Raw genomic sequence first — 20,314 nt, 5'->3', positions numbered from 1 at the left:
TTTTGCCCCATTTCAGAAATGCTTTCAAAGCAATTGCAGCAGAAAGAAGGCGTAAGGTACATTCCTGAGCCTTTGCTTGTGTAAATTCAACCGGTGAAGCTTTTAACATTGCGGCATTTCTATCTGCAGAATTGCTGCCTGCCATGAGGTATTTTAAAACGCCATCAGGGGGAGGGAGAAGTGATATTCTTGTCAAGTTTCTTTCATACTGCGATAGGAATTTTGAGGTCTTAGATATATGTTAAATGTTCATACGTGTACCAACCAAGCACGTACATAGATCAGCACAGGAAGTCCGACCTGAAACAATTTTGATTCCCAAACTGACCAAATGTTTTCCCTGCAAGGAGGGAGGGGGGGGGTCAGGGAGCCTTCCCATTGTCTCAGGAATTGAGTAATCAGTATTTTAATGGGTGACAGACTATCAGGAAAGGCAATCAGATAACCTGGCAAACAGGAAAAACAGCATTCAAATTTCTGTTTTAACCACCTTTTCTGTGATGTAGGTATGTGGGGGGTGGTCTTGGGTTACACCCCTTCTGTGATGTATGGAGGGGTGGTCTTGAGCTCCAGGGCAGGGAATTTAAAATGTCTAAATAAGGCCTTGCGTGCCATTGTTCTGGGTTCCTCCTCCCTCCTGCGTGTGGTGAGTTGCAACAGATCAATAAAGATCAGGCTTACTAGCTGCTTTGCTTCTCAATATTCTCTGGTTGGCCTCTTTTTTTTCCTCCGACCGATGGAGAACCTACAAAGGACTCTATAAGGGCTCTTGTGTCCCCCATAAAGGAATAACTGCAGATTTTTTGTTTATTACATCTGATACCTTGTGAGAAACGAGATGTTTCTCACCAGGCTTCCTCGATCTGGCTGGTGGCCAGTGGGAATAGGATACCGCGCTAAATGCGCCTTTCGCTCTTTTCCAACAGCAATCTCCTCATTCTTTTAACCCCTCCCGTGCCAAATATGCGCCAGCGGGGCTCATCCTCAGTCGTGCTGCGCCACAACAACCCGCGTTAAACCGCGCTTAAAAGGAACCGCTTCTTGCGTTTCCGTTCCTCCCAGAGCCAATATTCAGCGAACACCCTGAGTACTTCCGCCGGCGGTCGGCACCGGAAGTGGCGCGGGTTGCTGACCGGAGCGCTTTCTTTGCCGCAACGCTCCTTCCCTGACGGTGTGCGTTCCTCTCGCCTTCGCTCCGAAAGCCTCGCCATGTCCTACCCGGCGGAGGATTACGAAGAGGTACCGGCCTCGCCTGCTCACTCCCCACCCGGGGTCTTGGTCGGCGGGTGGAAATAACGCGCCTGGCCGGTCTTGGGGGTGCGAGGGCAGCCCTGCTGGCCTTGGGAGGCGGCGAGGGCGGTTTTTGTCGGGCGGCCGAGCAGCCCAAGGAAGGCGAGGCCGTGTGTGTCGCGTTCTGGTTAGCTGGCAGTCCGCATCTGAGGAGGGAAAGGGCAAAGCATCTTATGGGTGTGTCAGGTGCAGGGCTGGATTTAGGTTTGATGAGGCCCCAGGCTACTGAAGGTAATGGGGCCCTTTATATGTCCGGCTGTCCTTTGTCAACAACAAATTGTCGCTGTTTTTTGTGTTGAATATACAGTGGTACCTCGGGTTACATATGCTTCAGGTTACAGACTCCGCTAACCCAGAAATAGTGCTTCAGGTTAAGAACTTTGCTTCAGGTTGAGAACAGAAATTGTGATACGGCGGCACGGCGGCAGCAGGAGGCCCCATTAGCTAAAGTGGTGCTAAAGTGGTGCTTCAGGTTAAGAACAGTTTCAGGTTAAATATGGACCTCCGGAACGAATTAAGTACTTAACCCAAGGTACCACTGTATGCTATATGGTAATTTATGGACCTAATAGGTCCATACACAACACAAAACACTGTTGCTGTATGTAGGTTTTATTTGATTTGATTTTATCTTATATTTTGGAAATGTACATCCAGGTTTTTTCCCTTTTTAAGTTTTTTGGGGGGCCCCGAGAGAGTGAGGCCCCAAGCAATAGCCTGTTTAGCTTATACGTAAATCTGACACTGGTCAGGTGTGTTGATATTCTGGTCTCTCTCTGCTTTCAGGGCTCATATGATCCCTATACTTACCCAGGGGAGTATGATATGCACACAGGTGAGTTATTTTGTTCTTATTTTATTTGTTAATTTTTGTAAGATCTTTTGGGGTTAACCCCCCCCCAAACTTTTTAGAATGTTTTTGTTACTCTCTCATCTCAGGCTGTAGTACAACAACCAAAAGCTGGGATTTTTTTAAACACCAGGAAACACTAGGCTAGAAACAAATAAGCAGAGAAGGTTAACCCACCACCCACTCCTTTTTTAAAAATCTACAAAGCCTGGGTAGACAGATACATGTCTTCACTTGGTGCCAAAATGGAAATGTACTTGTAACAGGAGGGCAGTCCGCAAACAGGGTGCCGCTTTTGAAAAAAGTGTCCTTATGGAATGAGGCTCCCCTCTAGGCTTGGAGTACCAAGAAGACACATGGACCTTGCCCACTCCCAATACATGCTGACAAAGTGGATGTGCTACACAAAATGTTTTCATGGTACATTAGGCCAGAGCTGATATTTAATAAAAAAGGGGTTGCTGTACAAAAGTTGCTAAGAGAATTTTACCAGCAGCAAGTGCTGCATCAGAATTCTACAACATTGTTTGGAATTTTCTGTTTTGGGCCACTATTAAAAGAACCAAACTTTTTTTTTTTAATCTGACAACCCTTGAAGATTAGATAAGGTACTTTTCTGATTAAAATTTGTATTATCTCTGACGGAAATTGTAATCCATCATCCGGAGCACCATAAATTCCCCATACCTGAGGTTCTTGATGAGGGTCCTTCTTCCTGCTACTTTGCTACCCTCAATGTTGTCTCCTTCCATTAGTACTAATTAATAGGAAAATCTTGACAGAGTAAAGTAACTATTAAACTGTTACTGATTTTATATTATTGTATTTTATTTGGTATGAGGGGGATTAACTTGAATTATATCTATTTACCAAATTTAATGTCTAAATTTGGTAAAGACCTAAATTTAGGTAAAGACCTAAAACTTTTCTTTTTAGTAAACATGATGGTTATTTGTATTTCTTAGGTTAAAATGATCTTGCTGTTCCTGGGTTCCAGTATTCTTTTACGTAATGTGTATGGATGTTTGGAAATTAAGCATGTAAAGAAATTATGAAGGGAAGTCGGGTTTTAAGTCCCAAGTGCTTTTGAAGGTTGGAGTGCAAACTGTTTCCTATTAATCCACATCAAAAGTGGGGAAACTGTAGCCCTCCATGTGTTGTTGGACTCCAATTTCCATCCAGCTAGCATGACGATTGGCATAGATTATGGGACTTTGAGTTCAACAACATCTGGAATGCCACCTTGTTCTACATCTTCCTGTTCTGTTTTAATATTCTTTCATCTCTTCTGTCTCACAGGAGATCCAAAACAGGATCTTGCCTATGAAAGACAGTATGAGCAGCAAACCTATCAGGTGATTCCTGAGGTGATAAAAAACTTTATCCAGTACTTTCACAAGACTGTGTCTGACTTGATTGACCAGAAAGTGTATGAGCTTCAGGCCAGTCGTGTATCTAGTGATGTTATTGATCAGAAGGTTTATGAGATCCAAGACATCTATGAAAACAGGTAAGATTCGGTTTTCTCAGGGGCGTGTGAAGTTTGCAAATATAAATGTCTTGTGGTTTCATCGAGTCCCTCACATCAACACCTGTAAGAGAATGAATAATTCATGGGACAAAAATGAGCAGCAGTTGCCTTGTTTATAAATTCTCGGAAGTTAGCTGAGGTTTGTGTAGGAAGTTGGTTTATATTGTTGGTCCAATCATGCAACTAGCCTAGTTCTGTTTATTTTGGCAAAACATCTCAGGTAGTGGCTGTCCAAAATCTCTGGCAGGTTGTTTTCTAAGCCATAATACTGAGGATCTTTTTTAGCAGAGATGCTTGGGGTTGAACCTGGGGATTTCTGTGCTGCAGAGCTATAGTCCTTACAGAAGAAGACTTTTTTTCATTCCATTCTGAAGGGGGTCCTTCAGGTCTCACCAACAGACATGTGTAAATGAAAAGTCTTGCTATTGCTGTCTATAGATGGTAGATTTCTTTCTCACAGCAAATCAGTAATCCATATTTACATATGCTTGATTAAAAAAATTGGAAAAAGCAATGCAAGTTGCAGCAGCAATGACTTAATGACTATTGACCATGTTATGTCTTGGTTTCTTTAGTACTAATGAGTGAGGCACTTGATTTACTAAACATTTCTGTGTGTTGCAGTTGGACCAAACTGACAGAAAGATTCTTTAAAAACACACCATGGCCAGAGGCAGAGGCTATTGCACCGCAGGTTGGAAATGGTAAGTATTTTCATTTCCCTTGGTCAGCTTAATAAGGAAAAGTAATGGGGAGCTTGCGGCCCTCCAGAACTGATGGAGCTCTGGAGGGCTGCAGGTTCTCTTATCACTTCCTTAAGGTAAAGACTCATTGTGGCCTTTGTCATACATTGGAACAGTTAACCTATTATTAAAAATAAGTAGAAATGGAACCATGACAGTTTGGGAATTTGCAGTGAGCGGAAGCAAGCTTTACTCTGTGCTGCATTTTCACCTGGGCCCCCACTATGCTTGGAAATGCTTAGTTGTCTTTGACACCTGTGATACGGTTATTCTGTATTGTAATGGCCGATTGGCCGACAATTAATTAAACTGCATTAATTTAACTGCAAAAAGTTAGATTGGGGAGGTGGCAGGAAAAGAAACCAAAGGCATCTGCACTATGTAATCTAGATACTTACGACCACCATTGTGTGGGTTCTAAGAAACTTGTTTCTGCTTGGTCACAAAGGAGCCTTCAGATTATGTCTAGATCCTTTAATATTGCAGATTCCTACTTCTTTCATAAATGTCTGAGTGCAGAGAAGAGAGTTTTTAATTGATGGTAATTTTGAAAGAAACATTTTCCTCTCTTTTTCATCATACTTTATTTCCCCAAGCTTTATTCTGTTACGTTCCTACTGCACCTTTTCTGTCTTATTACTGCTGTTGATTGGAAAGGTTTATGCATCTAGATGTGGTTTTGATCTTGTTTGGTTGTTCTGTATCAGCCTTCACCAACTTGAAATCCTCCAAATATTTTGGATTTGTTGTTGTTGTTGTTGTTGTTGTTACTATCGTTATCATTATTATCACCTTTTCCCCCAATGGGACCCTCCTGCCATCAGCCCCAGCCAAGTTGGTGAGCAGTGGGTTGGCAAAAGTTGTTTGAAATTGAATCAATTCTTTGGGTGAAAAAATAGGATGCAAATATTTTAAATAAGATAATATATCTATTTTTTCTTGAAGATGCTGTCTTCCTGATTTTGTACAAGGAGCTGTATTATAGACACATCTATGCTAAAGTCAGTGTAAGTACTGTGATGGAAAGTGAATTGACTTATTCAGTTGCTTATCCACCTTGAATCCCTGGGTTGTCTTGACTTGGGCTTATCATTAGCTGAGATGCTCAGCTAGTATTTGAAGCCCAGAAAATTAAACTCCTAAGCTATATACCATCTCAACTCTGATTCTTTTTTTAATTACAGGGTGGTCCATCTTTGGAACAGAGATTTGAGTCATATTACAACTACTGCAATCTATTCAACTATATTCTCAGTGAGTTCCTGGGATCTGTATATGTAACTTCTTTCTTTTATTGTGAAAGAGAAAACAAGAATAATTTATATACCGGGGTGGGTTTAATCAACCTAGAATGCTATCCTACCCACGCACAAAACAATGTCGGTGGCTGTTTAGCTGAACTTTTCTGTCCAGCAGATCCTTTTATGTTTAATCCCCCTCACCCACTCACACATACTGAAAGCAATGGGGGCAATTAGCTATGTCACCTCAAGTCAGGTACAGCTAAGGACCTAAATTGGGCCCCTCTTGGGGGAACAGAGCAGCTGTGGATCCATAGCCAGCTCTGCTCCAACCCAGAATGCCCTGTTGTGAAGCACTATTCTTTCTACCACTTGTGGGAATACCACCAACGGTAGCTTTTCATCTGCCAGTCTCTCTGTGCATGCAGGTTGCTCCCTCCAGCAGACAACATCAAGGGGGTTTGATTGCTCTTTCAGTCTCTGAAGCGCTATAAATTCTTTGTGAATGTTCTTCTCTAGATGCAGATGGACCAGCTCCCCTGGAACTGCCCAACCAGTGGCTCTGGGATATCATAGATGAATTCATCTATCAGGTGCAGTAGCTTTAAGTTTGGGATTTGTGTTCTTTCTCTATGCACAAACTATTGGAGGTGAACATAAATAATGACCGAGTTTTCTCCAACATTGTTCTCTGTATTCCTTCACAGTTCCAGTCCTTCAGTCAGTACCGCTGCAAGACAGCCAAGAAGTCAGATGAAGAAATTGATTTCTTGCGTTCAAACCCCAAGATCTGGAATGTCCACAGCGTTCTCAATGTGCTGCATTCCCTGGTGGACAAATCCAACATCAATCGGCAACTAGAGGTCTACACTAGTGGAGGTAAGAAGGAATCAAAGGTGTATGTTAGAGAGAGAATAGAAGTGGTTCCAGGTTGTGGTGTGAAGGCACATGAAGAACCATGCATTCACCACAATGTGTTGGTTTCCATGATCAAGGAAAGGCAACATATAAATAGATTAAATAATAAAACAAAGCCTTAATCTCTGAGTTCCTGCCTGATTGGAAACCTGTAGAGGCTGTAAGTTCTCTTGTATAAACTCACTTGTATAAAACCAGCTCTGTATGTGTGTAGTTTTCTACAAGTAACATAATTTGTTGTGGTTTTATCCTCCAATACCTTTATTAGTATTCTTTCTGCAGAATCCTATCACTGAGAGGCTTTGAGCTATAACTCTCCTTATCTGTGTGATAGGTACAGTTTAATCTGCAAGCCTGTTAAGCTAATTCTATCCTGCTCACTTTATTTACATGAAGCTAAATAGTCTTAAATCTAATGCTTGGGTTTAGCCAGTGTGTAGATTAGCCAGGAAGGAAACTGCATTTTGAATATATTTGTTTTGTTTTGTAGGTCTTTTAATCAAACATGAGTCTTAGCAGTTTACATAATAGTATAAGATACTCATTTTTTAAAAAAAACAAAAACAGCAGACTATAAATGATAAGATGAAAGACAAATATACATAAAGCAATCAACTGTTCATAAAAACAATTTACTAGTGGTAAATTACTTCAGTTGGATTGGTAAAGTGCATGCTTGAGATTGCATAATATGGATCATTTTCATTCCAATGCATTTATAGTGCAGTTTTCATCAGGTTTACCCAGAAGTAAGTCTTGCTGAGTTCAGTGACCTTACTGAGTGCCTAACCATGTCTTCTCAGAAGAAGTTGAATTTAATGGGGTTTACTTCCAAGTAAGTGGGGTTAGGGTGGCAGCCTTAGGTTGTAATTCAAGGTGGGGAAGCTGTGGCCCTCCAGATGCTGTGGGACTCTGGTTCTATCCACCCTTGTCTACATGGTCAGTGATCAAGGATGATGGGATTTTTAGTCCATCAACATCTGGAAGCCCACCAGTTTCCCACTCCTGACATGATTCTTTGCATACTTACTTGAAAGTAATCCCAATTGAAACCATTGGTTTTATTTCTGAATAAAAATAGATCAGGCTCTTTGTTCCTTACTCTTACATTTTTATATATGTTGAAACTGAATGTTTTTACTCCATTTGCGTATGCTGATGCAGTAGTGACTGTAAGTACAAAACCAGAGGATGGTGCTTATTTCGGATAGATTAATGTGCACAATAGGGATGTTTGTTCAGACGGGAGGATCTGATTCTTCTAATGTCTCAGTGGAACTAGTAAATTCTCAAACTCCTGTAAGGGTTCTTAAAACACTTTCAGTTCTTGATCTAGCCTCTACTACCATAGATGAATCCAAATAAACTATTTCTGTGTGGAAAGTTTGATCAAGCTGATTATAAAACAACATGTTGAAGGTTGCATTTGGTCTCTTCTCTCCTGTCCTTCTATAGAATGCCTAGTGGTACTTTCAAATTCCTATTAAATATGCAAAAACTATTTTCCTCCCCTAGGTGACCCTGAGAGTGTAGCTGGAGAATATGGCCGCCATTCTCTCTATAAGATGTTGGGCTATTTCAGTCTTGTGGGCTTGCTGCGCCTCCATTCACTCCTTGGAGATTACTATCAAGCCATCAAGGTTCTGGAGAACATTGAACTTAACAAGAAGGTAACGGAGCACAGGACTCAAATTCTGCCAGATGCTAGAGCATTAAAATTGAACATTCCTTTTCTCTTCTTGGGTGTTACACTCATTTTTGTTGTTGAGGAATCCTCTGGATTTCAAGGAGGTTTGTGCACCTAATGATTTCTGAATGCACTTCTCTCCTATGCTGTCATGTGTGTCAAATATAAATCTCTGCTGCCCCATTTAAGTGCTGTGTGTACAGCCATTTTGTGTAAATGGAGGGTACTGAAAAATCCTTCGTTTTCAGTTCCATGCACAGTCAAAATTTTGGGGTTTGAGAATCTAGCTCTTCTGAAAAAACCCTTTTTTGCTCTCCAAATTAGAGGTGTATATTTGAAAATATGCAAAGAATCTCCTTCAAAGCATCTGTTTTCTCATTTTCTTTAATTCCCTGAGTTAATATTCTGATGTACCCAAATGCTAGGTGTCCTGTTGTCTTGGTTGTTGTATCCTTTGCACCATGATGCTATTTCTGTACTTCTCCAATATCATTCAGAGGCCCAAGAGCATGTTTCTGAGAAGGCAAGCTACAAATATGACCTGCCCATTTCTCTATGTTGCCAGTTCTGTTTTCCATATCAGGAATTACCTGCTCTCTCTCTCTCTAGTACCCTTTCCCGAATGCCATGTTTCTCTCTCATTCATATATATACAATCATCCTTGAGCATCTGGTTCTAAATAAAGCATGCATGTTGTGTACACACAAACATCCTGGTCTCAATAAAAGCAGATAAATCTATCAAAGTGTTAATTGCATTGTCAGCCATTGTGACCAAGTACATTGAATTGAGAACACAACATGGGATCTTAGCACTGAGGAAGTGTCAAGTGTAAATGTTTGTACATCTGCAGGAAAATAGGCACACCCCATTCCCCTTTTTCATGCTGAAAAAAAATAAATTGTAATTTTTTCTCAGGTTTGTTAGTAAATCAAATAAAATGTTACACCTATTAGAAAAGCAACAGTCATGCCCAGTGTAAAACTGGAATAAATAATATATTAAGCCCCAAGCCTGGTTTAAAAAGATAGCACGGAGCTGCACTGTTGTACCACTTCAGGACTACCACTGATCCCCTTTCTAACATAAAGAACTTGAGCAGAATTCCTCCACCATATCCTTTGGAAGAAAGCTGTCCTCAGTAGTGATTGAAAATTATTTTTTCCAGGCATCTCACTTGAATCTTTTCCCTTCCCAGAGTATGTATTCACGTGTGCCAGAGTGCCAGGTCACGACCTATTATTACGTCGGCTTTGCATACCTCATGATGCGACGCTACCAAGATGCCATCCGTGTCTTTGCAAATATCCTCCTGTATATTCAGAGGACCAAGAGCATGTTCCAGAGGACAACCTACAAGTATGAGATGGTAAGGTGCCCTGAAGACACATGGTAAACAGTTGCTTGTTCCTTCTGTTCTGAGCGCCTTTTCTTGATGCTTTTGATTATTTCCTCCCAGGCATAGACCAAATTTGTACACAATGCTAAAATATTATTTGTTTGAACTTCCATTTGTCCAATTAACCACAAGTTGTCTCACAAACAGGCAGACAAGTCATGACTTGTTTCTCTAAAGTATGGCTTGTTTTCCAGCTGCCCTTGACTTTTGTAGCATGGTAAGCTGGTGAGGTGGCGCTGGGTGGCACTGTGGTCTAAACCACAGAGCCTAGGGCTTGCTGATCAGAAGGTTGGCGGTTCGAATCCCCGCAACAGGGTGAGCTCCCGTTGCTCAGTCCCTGCTCCTGCCAACCTAGCAGTTCGAAAGCACGTCAATGTGCAAGTAGATAAACAGGTACTGCTCCTGCGGGAAGGTAAACGCGTTTCCGTGTGCTGCTCTGGTTCGCCAGAAGCAACTTAGTCATGCTGGCCACATGACCCGGAAGCTGTCTGCAGACAAATGCTGGCTCCCTCGGCCAGTAAAGTGAGATGAGCTCTGCAACCCCAGTGTCGACCATCACTGGACTTAACGGTCAGGGGTCAGCAAACTTTTTCAGCAGGGGGCCAGTCCACTGTCCCTCAGACCTTGTGGGGGGCCAGACTATAATTTGAAGAAAAATATGAACGAATTCCTATGCCCCACAAGTAACCCAGAGATGCATTTTAAATAAAAGGACACATTCTACTCATGTAGAAACACCAGGCAGGCCCCACAAATAACTCAGAGATGCATTTTAAATAAAAGGGCACATTCTACTCATGTAAAAACATGCTGATTCCCAAACCATCCGCAGGCTGGATTTAGAAGGCGATTGGGCTGGATCCGGCCCCCAGGCCTTAGTTTGCCTACCCATGAACTAGGAATTTGCATCATGGTTTGTTGGCAGAAAATAAGCCTTGCTTAGTCTGCTGGGCTGGGTTTGCACGTTCAGACAACCATAGTTAGGCTAAATAAACTATGTCTTAGCGCTACGTGTGAAACAAACCATGCTCCTCTACGTCCAGAGTAATTTAATGTATTGTCTACCCAGAAGTAACTCCCATTGTATTTAATTGGACTACACCAAAATCACTGCTTTATTCTTTCTAGCCTTGTGTTCTAACCAGATTATCAAGTTTTCTCCCCTCCCTTTTTTTTAAAAAAAAACACCACCATTTTATATTACCTGCAGTTAAGCCTGATTTGGACACAGACTTACTGGCCTTCCTGGGACCTATATCTTCATCCAGAAGGCAACTGATTAAATTTTTCAGGAGCCAGTTTCTCCCTGGCTCCTTGCTGTCTGCCCCAAATACATCAAAATTAGTCTTCACCTTCAAGGCTTTCTTCTGCTAATCTGACCTTGTCTCTTGTTACATTGCTCACACACTTTCCCTTGTCATTAATACCAGCTATGATGTTCTCTGTGTGTGTGTATCCACCCCCCCACCCCTTCACTGTATTAATCCTACTTGCAATAGTAGGAGCCAATTTTGAAACAGCTTCATCATTGTGATCTGCCAAAATGACCTGCCAGAACTGTTGCTCTCTTTATTGAGTTTGTTCTCTGGATCCCTAAAACCAGTAAGTCAGTATAGGGTATCATGAATGATGAATCTTTGGGTGTAATTGCCCCACTCAGGCTTATTTGCAGTGTTTCAGTCAGCTAGCAATGTGTGAGTACAGTGGCCTTAAACCTCACTGCTTTACGCACACTCTTGCTGCTTCATTCTATAGTATTTTAGAAGATTTTATAGTACTTGCAGGACTCACATCTTCTGCCAAACTCCTTCAGAATGCAGCTGATTAAATCTTTCAGGAGTCAGGGTGCAACTCAACACAGGCCATTCCGCTTCTGGTTATTACCTGTCTCATTGTAGTGGGAAGAGTCTATTTGGAATGCTATTATATCCGTAGGTACTCCAGGTTCTCTGTCCAGGATAACCTGTACAAATTAAACTTGTTTACCAAAATTGCATGTATCTACTTTAAAGCTCAGTTCAGTAACATTTGTTTTGTGTGGGGAACTGAAGGGTGAGGAGGGAAGTAATAGAGAGTAAGAATAGGTGGGAAATAGCTTTCTTGACATCCTCCCCCCTCGGACAACATTTTTCTAGGCTTCTCCCTGTGGGTTAGTAACATGCTTGTCTTTTATAATAATGCACCATTATATTTGCTTAGGTTCACATAGTAATACTTGTAGAAAATGTTTCATGTACATTATCTCAGTAATTTTTACAACAGCCCTGTAGATCAGTATCATTCTTCCTGTTCTGCAGCTGGGAGGAAGAGACTCAAAAGATTGATTTATTACATTTCTATCCTGGGGAAGAGAGGAACAACAAATTTGCAAAATAATACACTTTATTCTGTGTATTTTATACTAGCAGCCTCATATCCAGCACTGCTCAGAAATTCTAAGAAACCAAAAAAATCAGTGCAGTTTTGAAAGGTTCGGTCTGCCATATTGATTCAAAACTGCATCCAATTGTATCCAAACATAAATGCAAATGTGCACTTGGATCTTGGGAACAATCATGCAAAATTTAGTTTCTTAAAATATATGGCAGATAAGACATATTGAAAACATTTTAAAAACATTAATAACACCTAGAAATCTCTAAGCAGTGGCTTACCTAAGGCTACCAAGACAGTATGATCCTAAAGCGCTCCTAATTGGCATTTCTGAAGTTGTCACTCTTCAGTTACCAGTGCAAGGGCACATAGGCCTTACTATGGAAATGCAGGGTAGGAGTGACTCCGTTGCCTGAATCCGTGTAGCGAAATGGCCAATGGCAGCTTCCAGTTTAATCCTGGCAGTTCAGGCTGTGTGCCTGTCTATTCTGTTTTGGTCTCCATTAAAGTTACCTGTCAACTCAAAGCAGAGGTGAGATTTGACTGGAGGCTTCTGTCACTCAGACTTTTGGTCACTGCGCTGCACGAGTCCTTACGTGGAAATTTGAAAATACAGAGCGGAGTGTTTCTATCGAGCTTTCTTTGTGTCGCAGATCAACAAACAAAACGAGCAGATGCACGCCCTGCTGGCCATTGCGCTCACCATGTACCCTATGCGCATCGACGAAAGCATCCACCTGCAGCTCCGAGAGAAATACGGGGACAAGATGCTGCGCATGCAGAAAGGCGACCCTCAGGTATACGAAGAGCTCTTCAGCTACGCCTGCCCCAAATTCCTCTCCCCTGTGGTCCCCAACTATGACAACGTTCACCCCAACTACCACAAGGAGCCTTTCCTGCAGCAGCTGAAGGTCTTTGCCGATGAGGTCCAGCAGCAGGCCCAGCTTTCTACCATCCGCAGCTTCCTGAAGCTCTACACCACTATGCCGGTTGCCAAGCTAGCCGGCTTCCTGGACCTGACAGAGCAGGAGTTCCGGATCCAGTTGCTCGTCTTCAAACACAAAATGAAGAACCTGGTCTGGACCAGCGGCATCTCTGCCCTGGATGGCGAGTTCCAGTCTGCTTCCGAGGTGGACTTCTACATTGACAAGGTCTGTCCATTCCCGCCTGTCTGTTCACCTCTCTCCATCCCTTGCGAGAAGCTTTCCGGGTTGGTCAGATTGCATAGGTGACATGGGGAAGGACCATAACTCAGTGGTAGAGCATCTATCTGCCTTGCGTGCGAAAGGGATCTTGTTCCATCTTGGGGGTCTCCGGGTAGGGCTGAGAAAAGCTCTTGTCTGAAAGCCTGGGTTCGCTGTCACTAAGAGTAGGCAAGACAGAGCTAGATGAACTAGTGGCCTAACTTGTTGGAAAGCAGCTTATTGCAGAGTTGCTAGAGCGCCCTTCTCCAGGCAGCCAGAGGTACCTGCTAGAAATGACCTCTTCACTGCAGAGTTCCTGGAATGGAAATGAGCTTTAAGCTGGGAAAGGCAGAGGTTAGAGGCTTTCCCAAGAATAGATGCATGCTTTTTAAAAATTCATAGTGCCACCTACCATAGGAGGTACTTTGTTTCCCAGTACCATCAGCGCCCCCCCCCCATTTCATTCTAAAAGGGACAAAGCTATGAATCTTGTCCCAAAGAGTTCCATTCACTCCCACCTTTAGAACTACCCTTACTCACCCAGTTTTCTCCATCAGTTTATCTTCTGCAAATACATCAGATTAAAGGCATATACATTAGTGATTATACACCAGGGATGGGAACCCTGTGGCTCTCCAGATGTTGTTCAACTTCCAGCTCCCATGAACATCTGGAGGGCTATATCCTGATACCTGATATACATCATCATCAAATCAATTCCCATTCTCATCTGCTTGGATGAAGTTGCATGTGTGTGTGTAATATATATATATATATATATTTGCTTTCGTAGATTTTCACGGGTACAGGAATGCAGGTTTTGGTGTCTTCGGGTGTCTTCCCGTGTAAGAGTCGGGGTGTCTGTGCGACGTTTCGACGAGGTCTCACTCGTCATCTTCAGGCTGGTGCCTTCGGCTTCTTGTTACTGGAACAGAGCAGAGTCTGGTGTTTGAGTTCCTATAAATACTGTTGAGGGGTGTGGTGTATAGCCTCCAACGTTCTGGGCAGAGAGGAAGTTCCTAGATTAGTGTGCCTTTTCTTCTTTTGTTCCTTAATTACTTGAGGGATATCTTGGGTGATTTCATGAGTGATATTCTGAATACCACTGGGTGGGTCATTAAGTGTAGATTAGTTGCTAACGCTTTCGTGTCTTGACCTCTTGAGCTTGTGAAGAGTTTTTCTGAGAAGATGGCTGTGCTGCATTTAGTTGTGCTCTGGCTTGGCTTCGTGTATAGGGGCGAGCTGTGGTTTTGTGCCTTGTGCCAGCCAGATCTGTGTAGGGATTGCAGGGGGGTGCAGCATCCGGAGGTATTTATAGGAACTCAAACACCAGACTCTGCTCTGTTCCAGTAACAAGAAGCCGAAGGCACCAGCCTGAAGATGACGAGTGAGACCTCGTCGAAACGTCGCACAGACACCCCGACTCTTACACGGGAAGACACCCGAAGACACCAAAACCTGCATATATATATATATATATATATATATATATAATGTTTCCTAGGGAGAGGGGTGAATACAAGGACAGTCTTCAACGGAGAAAGCATTGGTTGAAGCACCCTGTCTTACTACCTGACAGGCTTATCCTTTTCTTCTTTATAAGTATGGAGTAGTATTATGTTTGTTTGTGGCATCATAAAACAGTCTGTAGGCAACTTGCAGAAAATGGGGATATATAGAAACAAATCATTGATAGCCGCTTGAAATATAAACATCACAGTGTTTATGGACCAAGATAGCCAAGTATTCAGATTATTTCAAATGCCTGGGAAAAGATGTAGATCTTACCTGGCACCAAGAAGACGTTAATGTTGGCCTCACTCCTTCAGGAATGAAGGAGCCTATCTGAAAAAATATCCCTAGGTCCAGGCTAGAGTGAACTTCATACAGAGCTGTTGCCTGTTAGCACCCCTGAGCTGTTCCTTACTGTTGCCTATCTCCTGGCAGGACATGATCCACATCGCAGACACAAAGGTTGCTCGTCGCTATGGGGATTTCTTCATCCGCCAGATCCATAAGTTTGAAGAGGTAAGCTACTTGCTGAAAGAGCAGGCGAAATATACTATTGTTACCATTTGCAAAATTTGATGGGGTGACCTATCTGCATGCTTTCAGCAAGGCTTTGAGGAAGAGCTGTATCCATGTGTCTCTCTCTGTGCAGGAGAGAGTGAAATCTAAACAGCATTGCTATGAATGCCAGAAATGTAAACGTAGATGGCAGTAGTGCCATCTATCTGTGAGTGGAAGGAGTTCTCCCAATGTCACCTACCCTCATCTGTCTCCTGCTGCTTGCAAGGGGGAACATAGTGTAGTTGTTCCAGCTCTACCACAGAGGGCGCTGCATCACCAGGAGTCCCACCCGAGGGAATGAATTATAATAATTTATAATAATTTATTATTATAAATTATTATTATTCATTCCCTCGGGTGGGACTCCTGGTGATGAAAGCTCTATGAAGGGGAAATAGCCATTGTGTTGTTTTGACTCACATGGAGAGTGCCACTTTGAGCTGGGTTAACCAAAAGCACTGAGCACAGCACCACAGGTGGAAGAGTGCCCTTCTTGGTAACAGATGGGCATCATCTGCTGTACTGTGCATGACTTAAAGATGTAAGAATAAGGATAAATACAAGATTTGCAGGTGAGCAGTAAGTTAAGGGTTGAGTTTTTTAAGATTGCTAGGTTAGGGATTAGGGAAAGAACTGGGAATATGTAGCACAGAATGTCGGAGAGGCAGAGATAGTAGTAGAGTGGTATTCGGCATTCTAAAATGCAGTCCAAGAAAGCAAAAATACATTGAAGGAAGATTCTGGATACAGGTTTTATGCAGCCTACTTCAGTCTGGCTGGCTGCTTCCCAACTGCAAGAACATGGACAGGGCATGATTTTGTTTAAGACTGGGCATATGGGTAGGGGTGGGGAGCCTGTGGCCCTCCACATTTTTGGATTATAACTCTGATTATCCCTGTCTGTTGGCTTGGGCTGATGGGAATTAAAAGTCCAACAGCACTGGAGGGCCACAAGTTAGCTTAGGGGAGCCTTTTGCTGCCTGTTACTAAATACTAAATTACTCAATATCCTTGCAGTCCTTTGCAACTTACGCAGTTGTGCAAACTTCTATTTGATGTTCAACTCTTCTGTGTTCTGACCTCAAATCTTGGTAGGGTCTAAGTGGTTTAATTTCCCCCATGTCTGCACTTGGCATTCTTGCATGGTGCCCAAATCCTTGAGTGAAAAATGCATAATTCAGATAGTACCATTTGTGTGTGTGTGTGTGTGTGTGTGTGTGTGTGTGTGTGTGTGTGTGTGTGTTTTCTACCCTGCCCCCAAGAATTCCCTTGTAATTAGATGTCTGTCTCTTTCAGCTGAATCGCACTCTGAAAAAGATGGGCCAAAGACCTTGAAAGTCATCTTGAACTCGTCATCAACCGCCTGGTTCTTTCTGTTAGTGGGCAAGCGGGGGGTGGGGAGAGAGAATGAGCTAAGAATTTTGGAATTTTCTGTAGGGCTCTGCAGTTTTTACTTGGATAGCAGACAGCTGAGCTCATATAAAAGGACTAAGAAATCTAATTAAATGAGTGAAATATCTCTTGTGTCTCTGGAGTTCTAGTTCATTTGTCCCTTCAGGGGGAGGTGGCCAATTTCGTAGCTTCTTTTGATATCTTAACTAAGCCTGTGGAGAGCACCCACTTCCACTCTGTGAGAGGTGTGTCGGGATAGCTGACAGACAGAGCACACATGAGGACACTGAGACAGTCGTCCACTACTTTGAAAAGTGATCCGTAGATGCTGTCCTTTTTTCTTTTTCTTTTTTAAGAAACACCCTACAACGAAAAGCTTGCACCTGCCCTTTCCCCTGTTGCTTTGTTTCCTAACATAGGAAGGGGACCTGACATGCTGTATACTGTTGAAAGAAAGGGCTTGGCTATATCTCTCCTAGGCATTTCTAGGCTGTCATGTGAGTTCAATCCAATTTACTAGAGAGTATTATCCCGATCTCAAGCTATTCACTGCTTACCTTTCAGGGGCGTTACTATCACTAGGTGTCCTTTTGGTAAACGTACGCTATGTACTGTAACAGTGGATTGTTACGAGATCTACAATATCAAATGGTTTTCAGACTTCCTTGTGTTGTATAGTTCATGCTGAAACTTACGGTTTTTATTGGTCCTTTAAAAAAGTCTTTTACAGCAGAAAATACAGCAATGAAGGTCTGAATGGCCCTTTCAGTTTCCCTTTGTATAAAATAAAAGAACCTGCGGCTGGGGTCCTGTCGATACATACGTGACAGTAACTCCCATTGAACTCATTGGGGTTGATTTCAGAGTACTCATGCACAGGATCAAGCTAAACAAAGCACAAATCTATCTTATTTATATTTAAATCCGATGCCAGGATAGCTTTCAGAGAGTGTAAGTGAGGGCAACAGGTGTTTGGGGAGGCTTATTGCAGTGATGGAACAATGTGCTGAAAGAACCATGAGCACATTCAAGTTAGACTCCTTCCTAATTTCCCCAGCCAGGAGCAAGTATGTGAAACTGACTGCAAATAGCTTTCATCCATCCTCTCAGTGTGAGGTTAGCACCTGTTGGAAACCTTGTATGCATCCTGTAAGAGGCGTCTTATAATGAGCTCTGTTAATGCATATGCTGCAGCCTCCCAAGGATTTGCTTGAGAGAACTGTAAGTAGGCCTATGTTTATCTCTCACTTCAGAGGTTTGCCACAGAAGAGCAAAATTGGATCCTTCTCACAATTTGGCATCCTAAGAACCTGCATCTGCTCTCTGTTCCTTTTTCTTAAATGTTTTTCATTCCTGGCTGCGGAATAAGGCTTCGTAATGAATGGGTGATGCTTGAAGGCTTTGAAAGCAGTTTTGGACAGAACACAGTTGTCAGTCCCCAGTTTCTGCCTCCTGGTGAGAGTTTCCTTGTACTGTCTGCTCACCTCCAAAATGGAGGGAGATATCAAATCCATATAAAACCAGAGTCCTGCAAACACTGTATTTCGCAACTTTGCTGAACACATTTCATATAACTGCTTCTTGCTGCTGGGTGATATTTATTTGAAATGCATGCAGCAACTATTTGTATAGTCAGAGAATACTTAAATCTTCTACCGTTCTGCATAAGCCTAAATGGTATTAATGGGTGGTTGATGTACGGTACGTATTTGCAATGTATGATGACTCTTGACTGAAGGTTCTGTTCATTAGTCTGGGAAGATCTGTTTATATGAATGGGTGTCAGAAGCTTATGTAGTTTGCAGGACCGTTAACAAACTGGTTCTCCAACTTTGTCATAGTGAGCTTTCCAAAGAAAAAGAGAAAAGCCAATGTAACAGTTGGCTGTAGTAATGCACATAGCCTCATGATGACAGAGGGAATAGGACTACCTGCACATACATTACCATTTCAGAATGGCTAGTGCCATGTGAGACAAAAGAGGCAGAAATATTTGTTCTAGGAGATTTGCATGCTACAAAGAGTTGCAGCCTATTGTGACATACCCCCTATCCATCATGCATCAGAAGAATTCTGCTGGATCAGGCCAAAGGCCTGTCTAGTCCTGCATCTTGTTCTCACAGTAGCCAGCCCGATGCCCATGGGAATTCTGCAATCTGAACCTGAGCAGAACAGCACCCTCCCCACCTATGATTCCCAGCAATGCATGCAGAGACATACTGTTTGTGACAGTGGAGGGAGAATGTAGCTATTGATAGCCCATCCTCCATGAATTTGTCTAATCCTCTTCTAATGCCATCGAAGTGACCATCACAACCTCTGGTGGGTGTGAATTTCCTTTTTGAGGTGAGGCGACCAGAACTCTACCCAATATTCCAAGAGCAGTTGCACCATAGATTTTTATAATGCAGTTTATTGGCAGTTTTTCAGTTCCTTTCCAAATGATCCTTCTACGTGTTGCGTTTTCAACATGTGTGATAAAAAGAGTACAGCACACAAAGCAGCCTTTGCTTGGGGCTTAAATATGGAACTTGTGCATCTTGCACCTGTTACGCATTCCCAGGAATTTAGTAGGGAATGGCTTATGTCATGCGTTGCACACTTAAGCCACTGTGATCCCCCCCAAGCCGCTAAAGGTTAGGAGAGATTCACTCCACTCACCACAGTTGACCTCCTGGAAAGAAATCAGGCCAGTTGCTCTTTGCTGCGAGAGGAAGGCTGGGCTCCGTCAAGAGTCTGTGCCTGGCACCGACAGAAGGCAAAAGGAATTTGGAGCACGCAGCCACATCAACAGAGTCCAATTGTTGAAACGCTGGTGAAGCCTTTGTGGAGCAACATTGTTGTTGGTTCTCCTCTCCAGGCTCAGCTGCTGTGATAGATTCTGAAAGTTGGTAGCCGTTGGGTAGGTAAAACACTCTTGTCAGATCAGAAAAGAAAGTTATCATTCATGAGATTTTGGAGTGAGGCGTAAAAAGCAAAGGTGTTAGTCCATTTAAAAAAGAACTCTCCAAAATCAACCAACCAAAGTATGACTAAATAGCGACGAGCTCTTCAAGACTCTCTTGTGTGAGCAAAAGGTGACGCAAAGGGGGGCGGGGACAAGGGGGTGCTGCAGAGCAACCATGCTACCAGATCAGGAAGAAGCACTTCTCTCCACACCATGCCATACTGCTCCTGGCTTCATAGTTTAAACTGGGCCATTGGCCAACTCTGCGCCCGGTAATAACATGCTAGCATGGTGCCTGTTCAGACATCTGATCCCTGGCACGCTAAAATTGCATGCACATACTGAAGCAACTCTGTCTGAGCAAGACACGCTGTATGCAGTTCGTTTATTTATTTGTTGCACATTTAGCATTGTGGTTTATTTTTCCAGGCCATATAGAACAACAGGTACACAGCAGTACTTAAGATGTAAAACACCCTTAAAAACAATGCAAAACAATAGGGCTAATAATAAAGTTTTAAAATTCTGCATAGACCCGCTGGCATTAAAAAGTGTTCAAGAGATGCTTGAAAGTCACAAGTGAGGGTGCCTATCGAATTTCTGCTGGAAGGTTTTCACAACATGGGACCCGTGAGGTTAGTCTGGCCTCTGTAACACGGGAAACTTAACAGTTCTCCTCCCAGCAGTC

General features: G+C 42.8%; 1 protein-coding gene across 3 annotated transcripts; it reads left to right on the top strand.

Moving 5' to 3' along the window:
• Window positions 1–1,085: 1,085 nt before the first annotated feature.
• On the top strand, window positions 1,086–16,806 carry EIF3L (eukaryotic translation initiation factor 3 subunit L). 3 transcript variants are annotated; one of them, XM_082241360.1, is made up of 13 exons: window positions 1,087–1,239; window positions 2,077–2,125; window positions 3,440–3,650; window positions 4,296–4,375; window positions 5,360–5,421; window positions 5,599–5,668; window positions 6,175–6,248; window positions 6,363–6,534; window positions 8,089–8,243; window positions 9,460–9,630; window positions 12,687–13,184; window positions 15,165–15,245; window positions 16,584–16,806. In XM_082241360.1, the coding sequence occupies exons 1-13, from the start codon at window positions 1,210–1,212 to the stop codon at window positions 16,620–16,622; spliced, it is 1,692 nt and encodes a 563-aa protein (XP_082097486.1). In that variant the 5' UTR covers window positions 1,087–1,209; the 3' UTR covers window positions 16,623–16,806. The 3 variants fall into 3 exon arrangements, with proteins under 3 accessions (XP_082097487.1, XP_082097486.1, XP_082097488.1); XM_082241361.1 differs by lacking the exons at window positions 15,165–15,245; window positions 16,584–16,806 and adding an exon at window positions 13,566–13,591 and having other exon boundaries at window positions 1,086–1,239; window positions 12,687–13,206; XM_082241362.1 differs by lacking the exons at window positions 1,087–1,239; window positions 2,077–2,125; window positions 4,296–4,375 and having other exon boundaries at window positions 3,441–3,650.
• The last annotated feature ends 3,508 nt before the right edge of the window (window positions 16,807–20,314 follow it).

Source organism: Podarcis vaucheri (assembly GCF_965113315.1).
Source record: "Podarcis vaucheri genome assembly, chromosome: 10".
NCBI classification, from domain to species: Eukaryota; Metazoa; Chordata; class Lepidosauria; order Squamata; family Lacertidae; genus Podarcis; species Podarcis vaucheri.
Note: the sequence above shows the minus strand (reverse complement) of the source record. Positions and strands in the feature narration are given on the sequence as shown.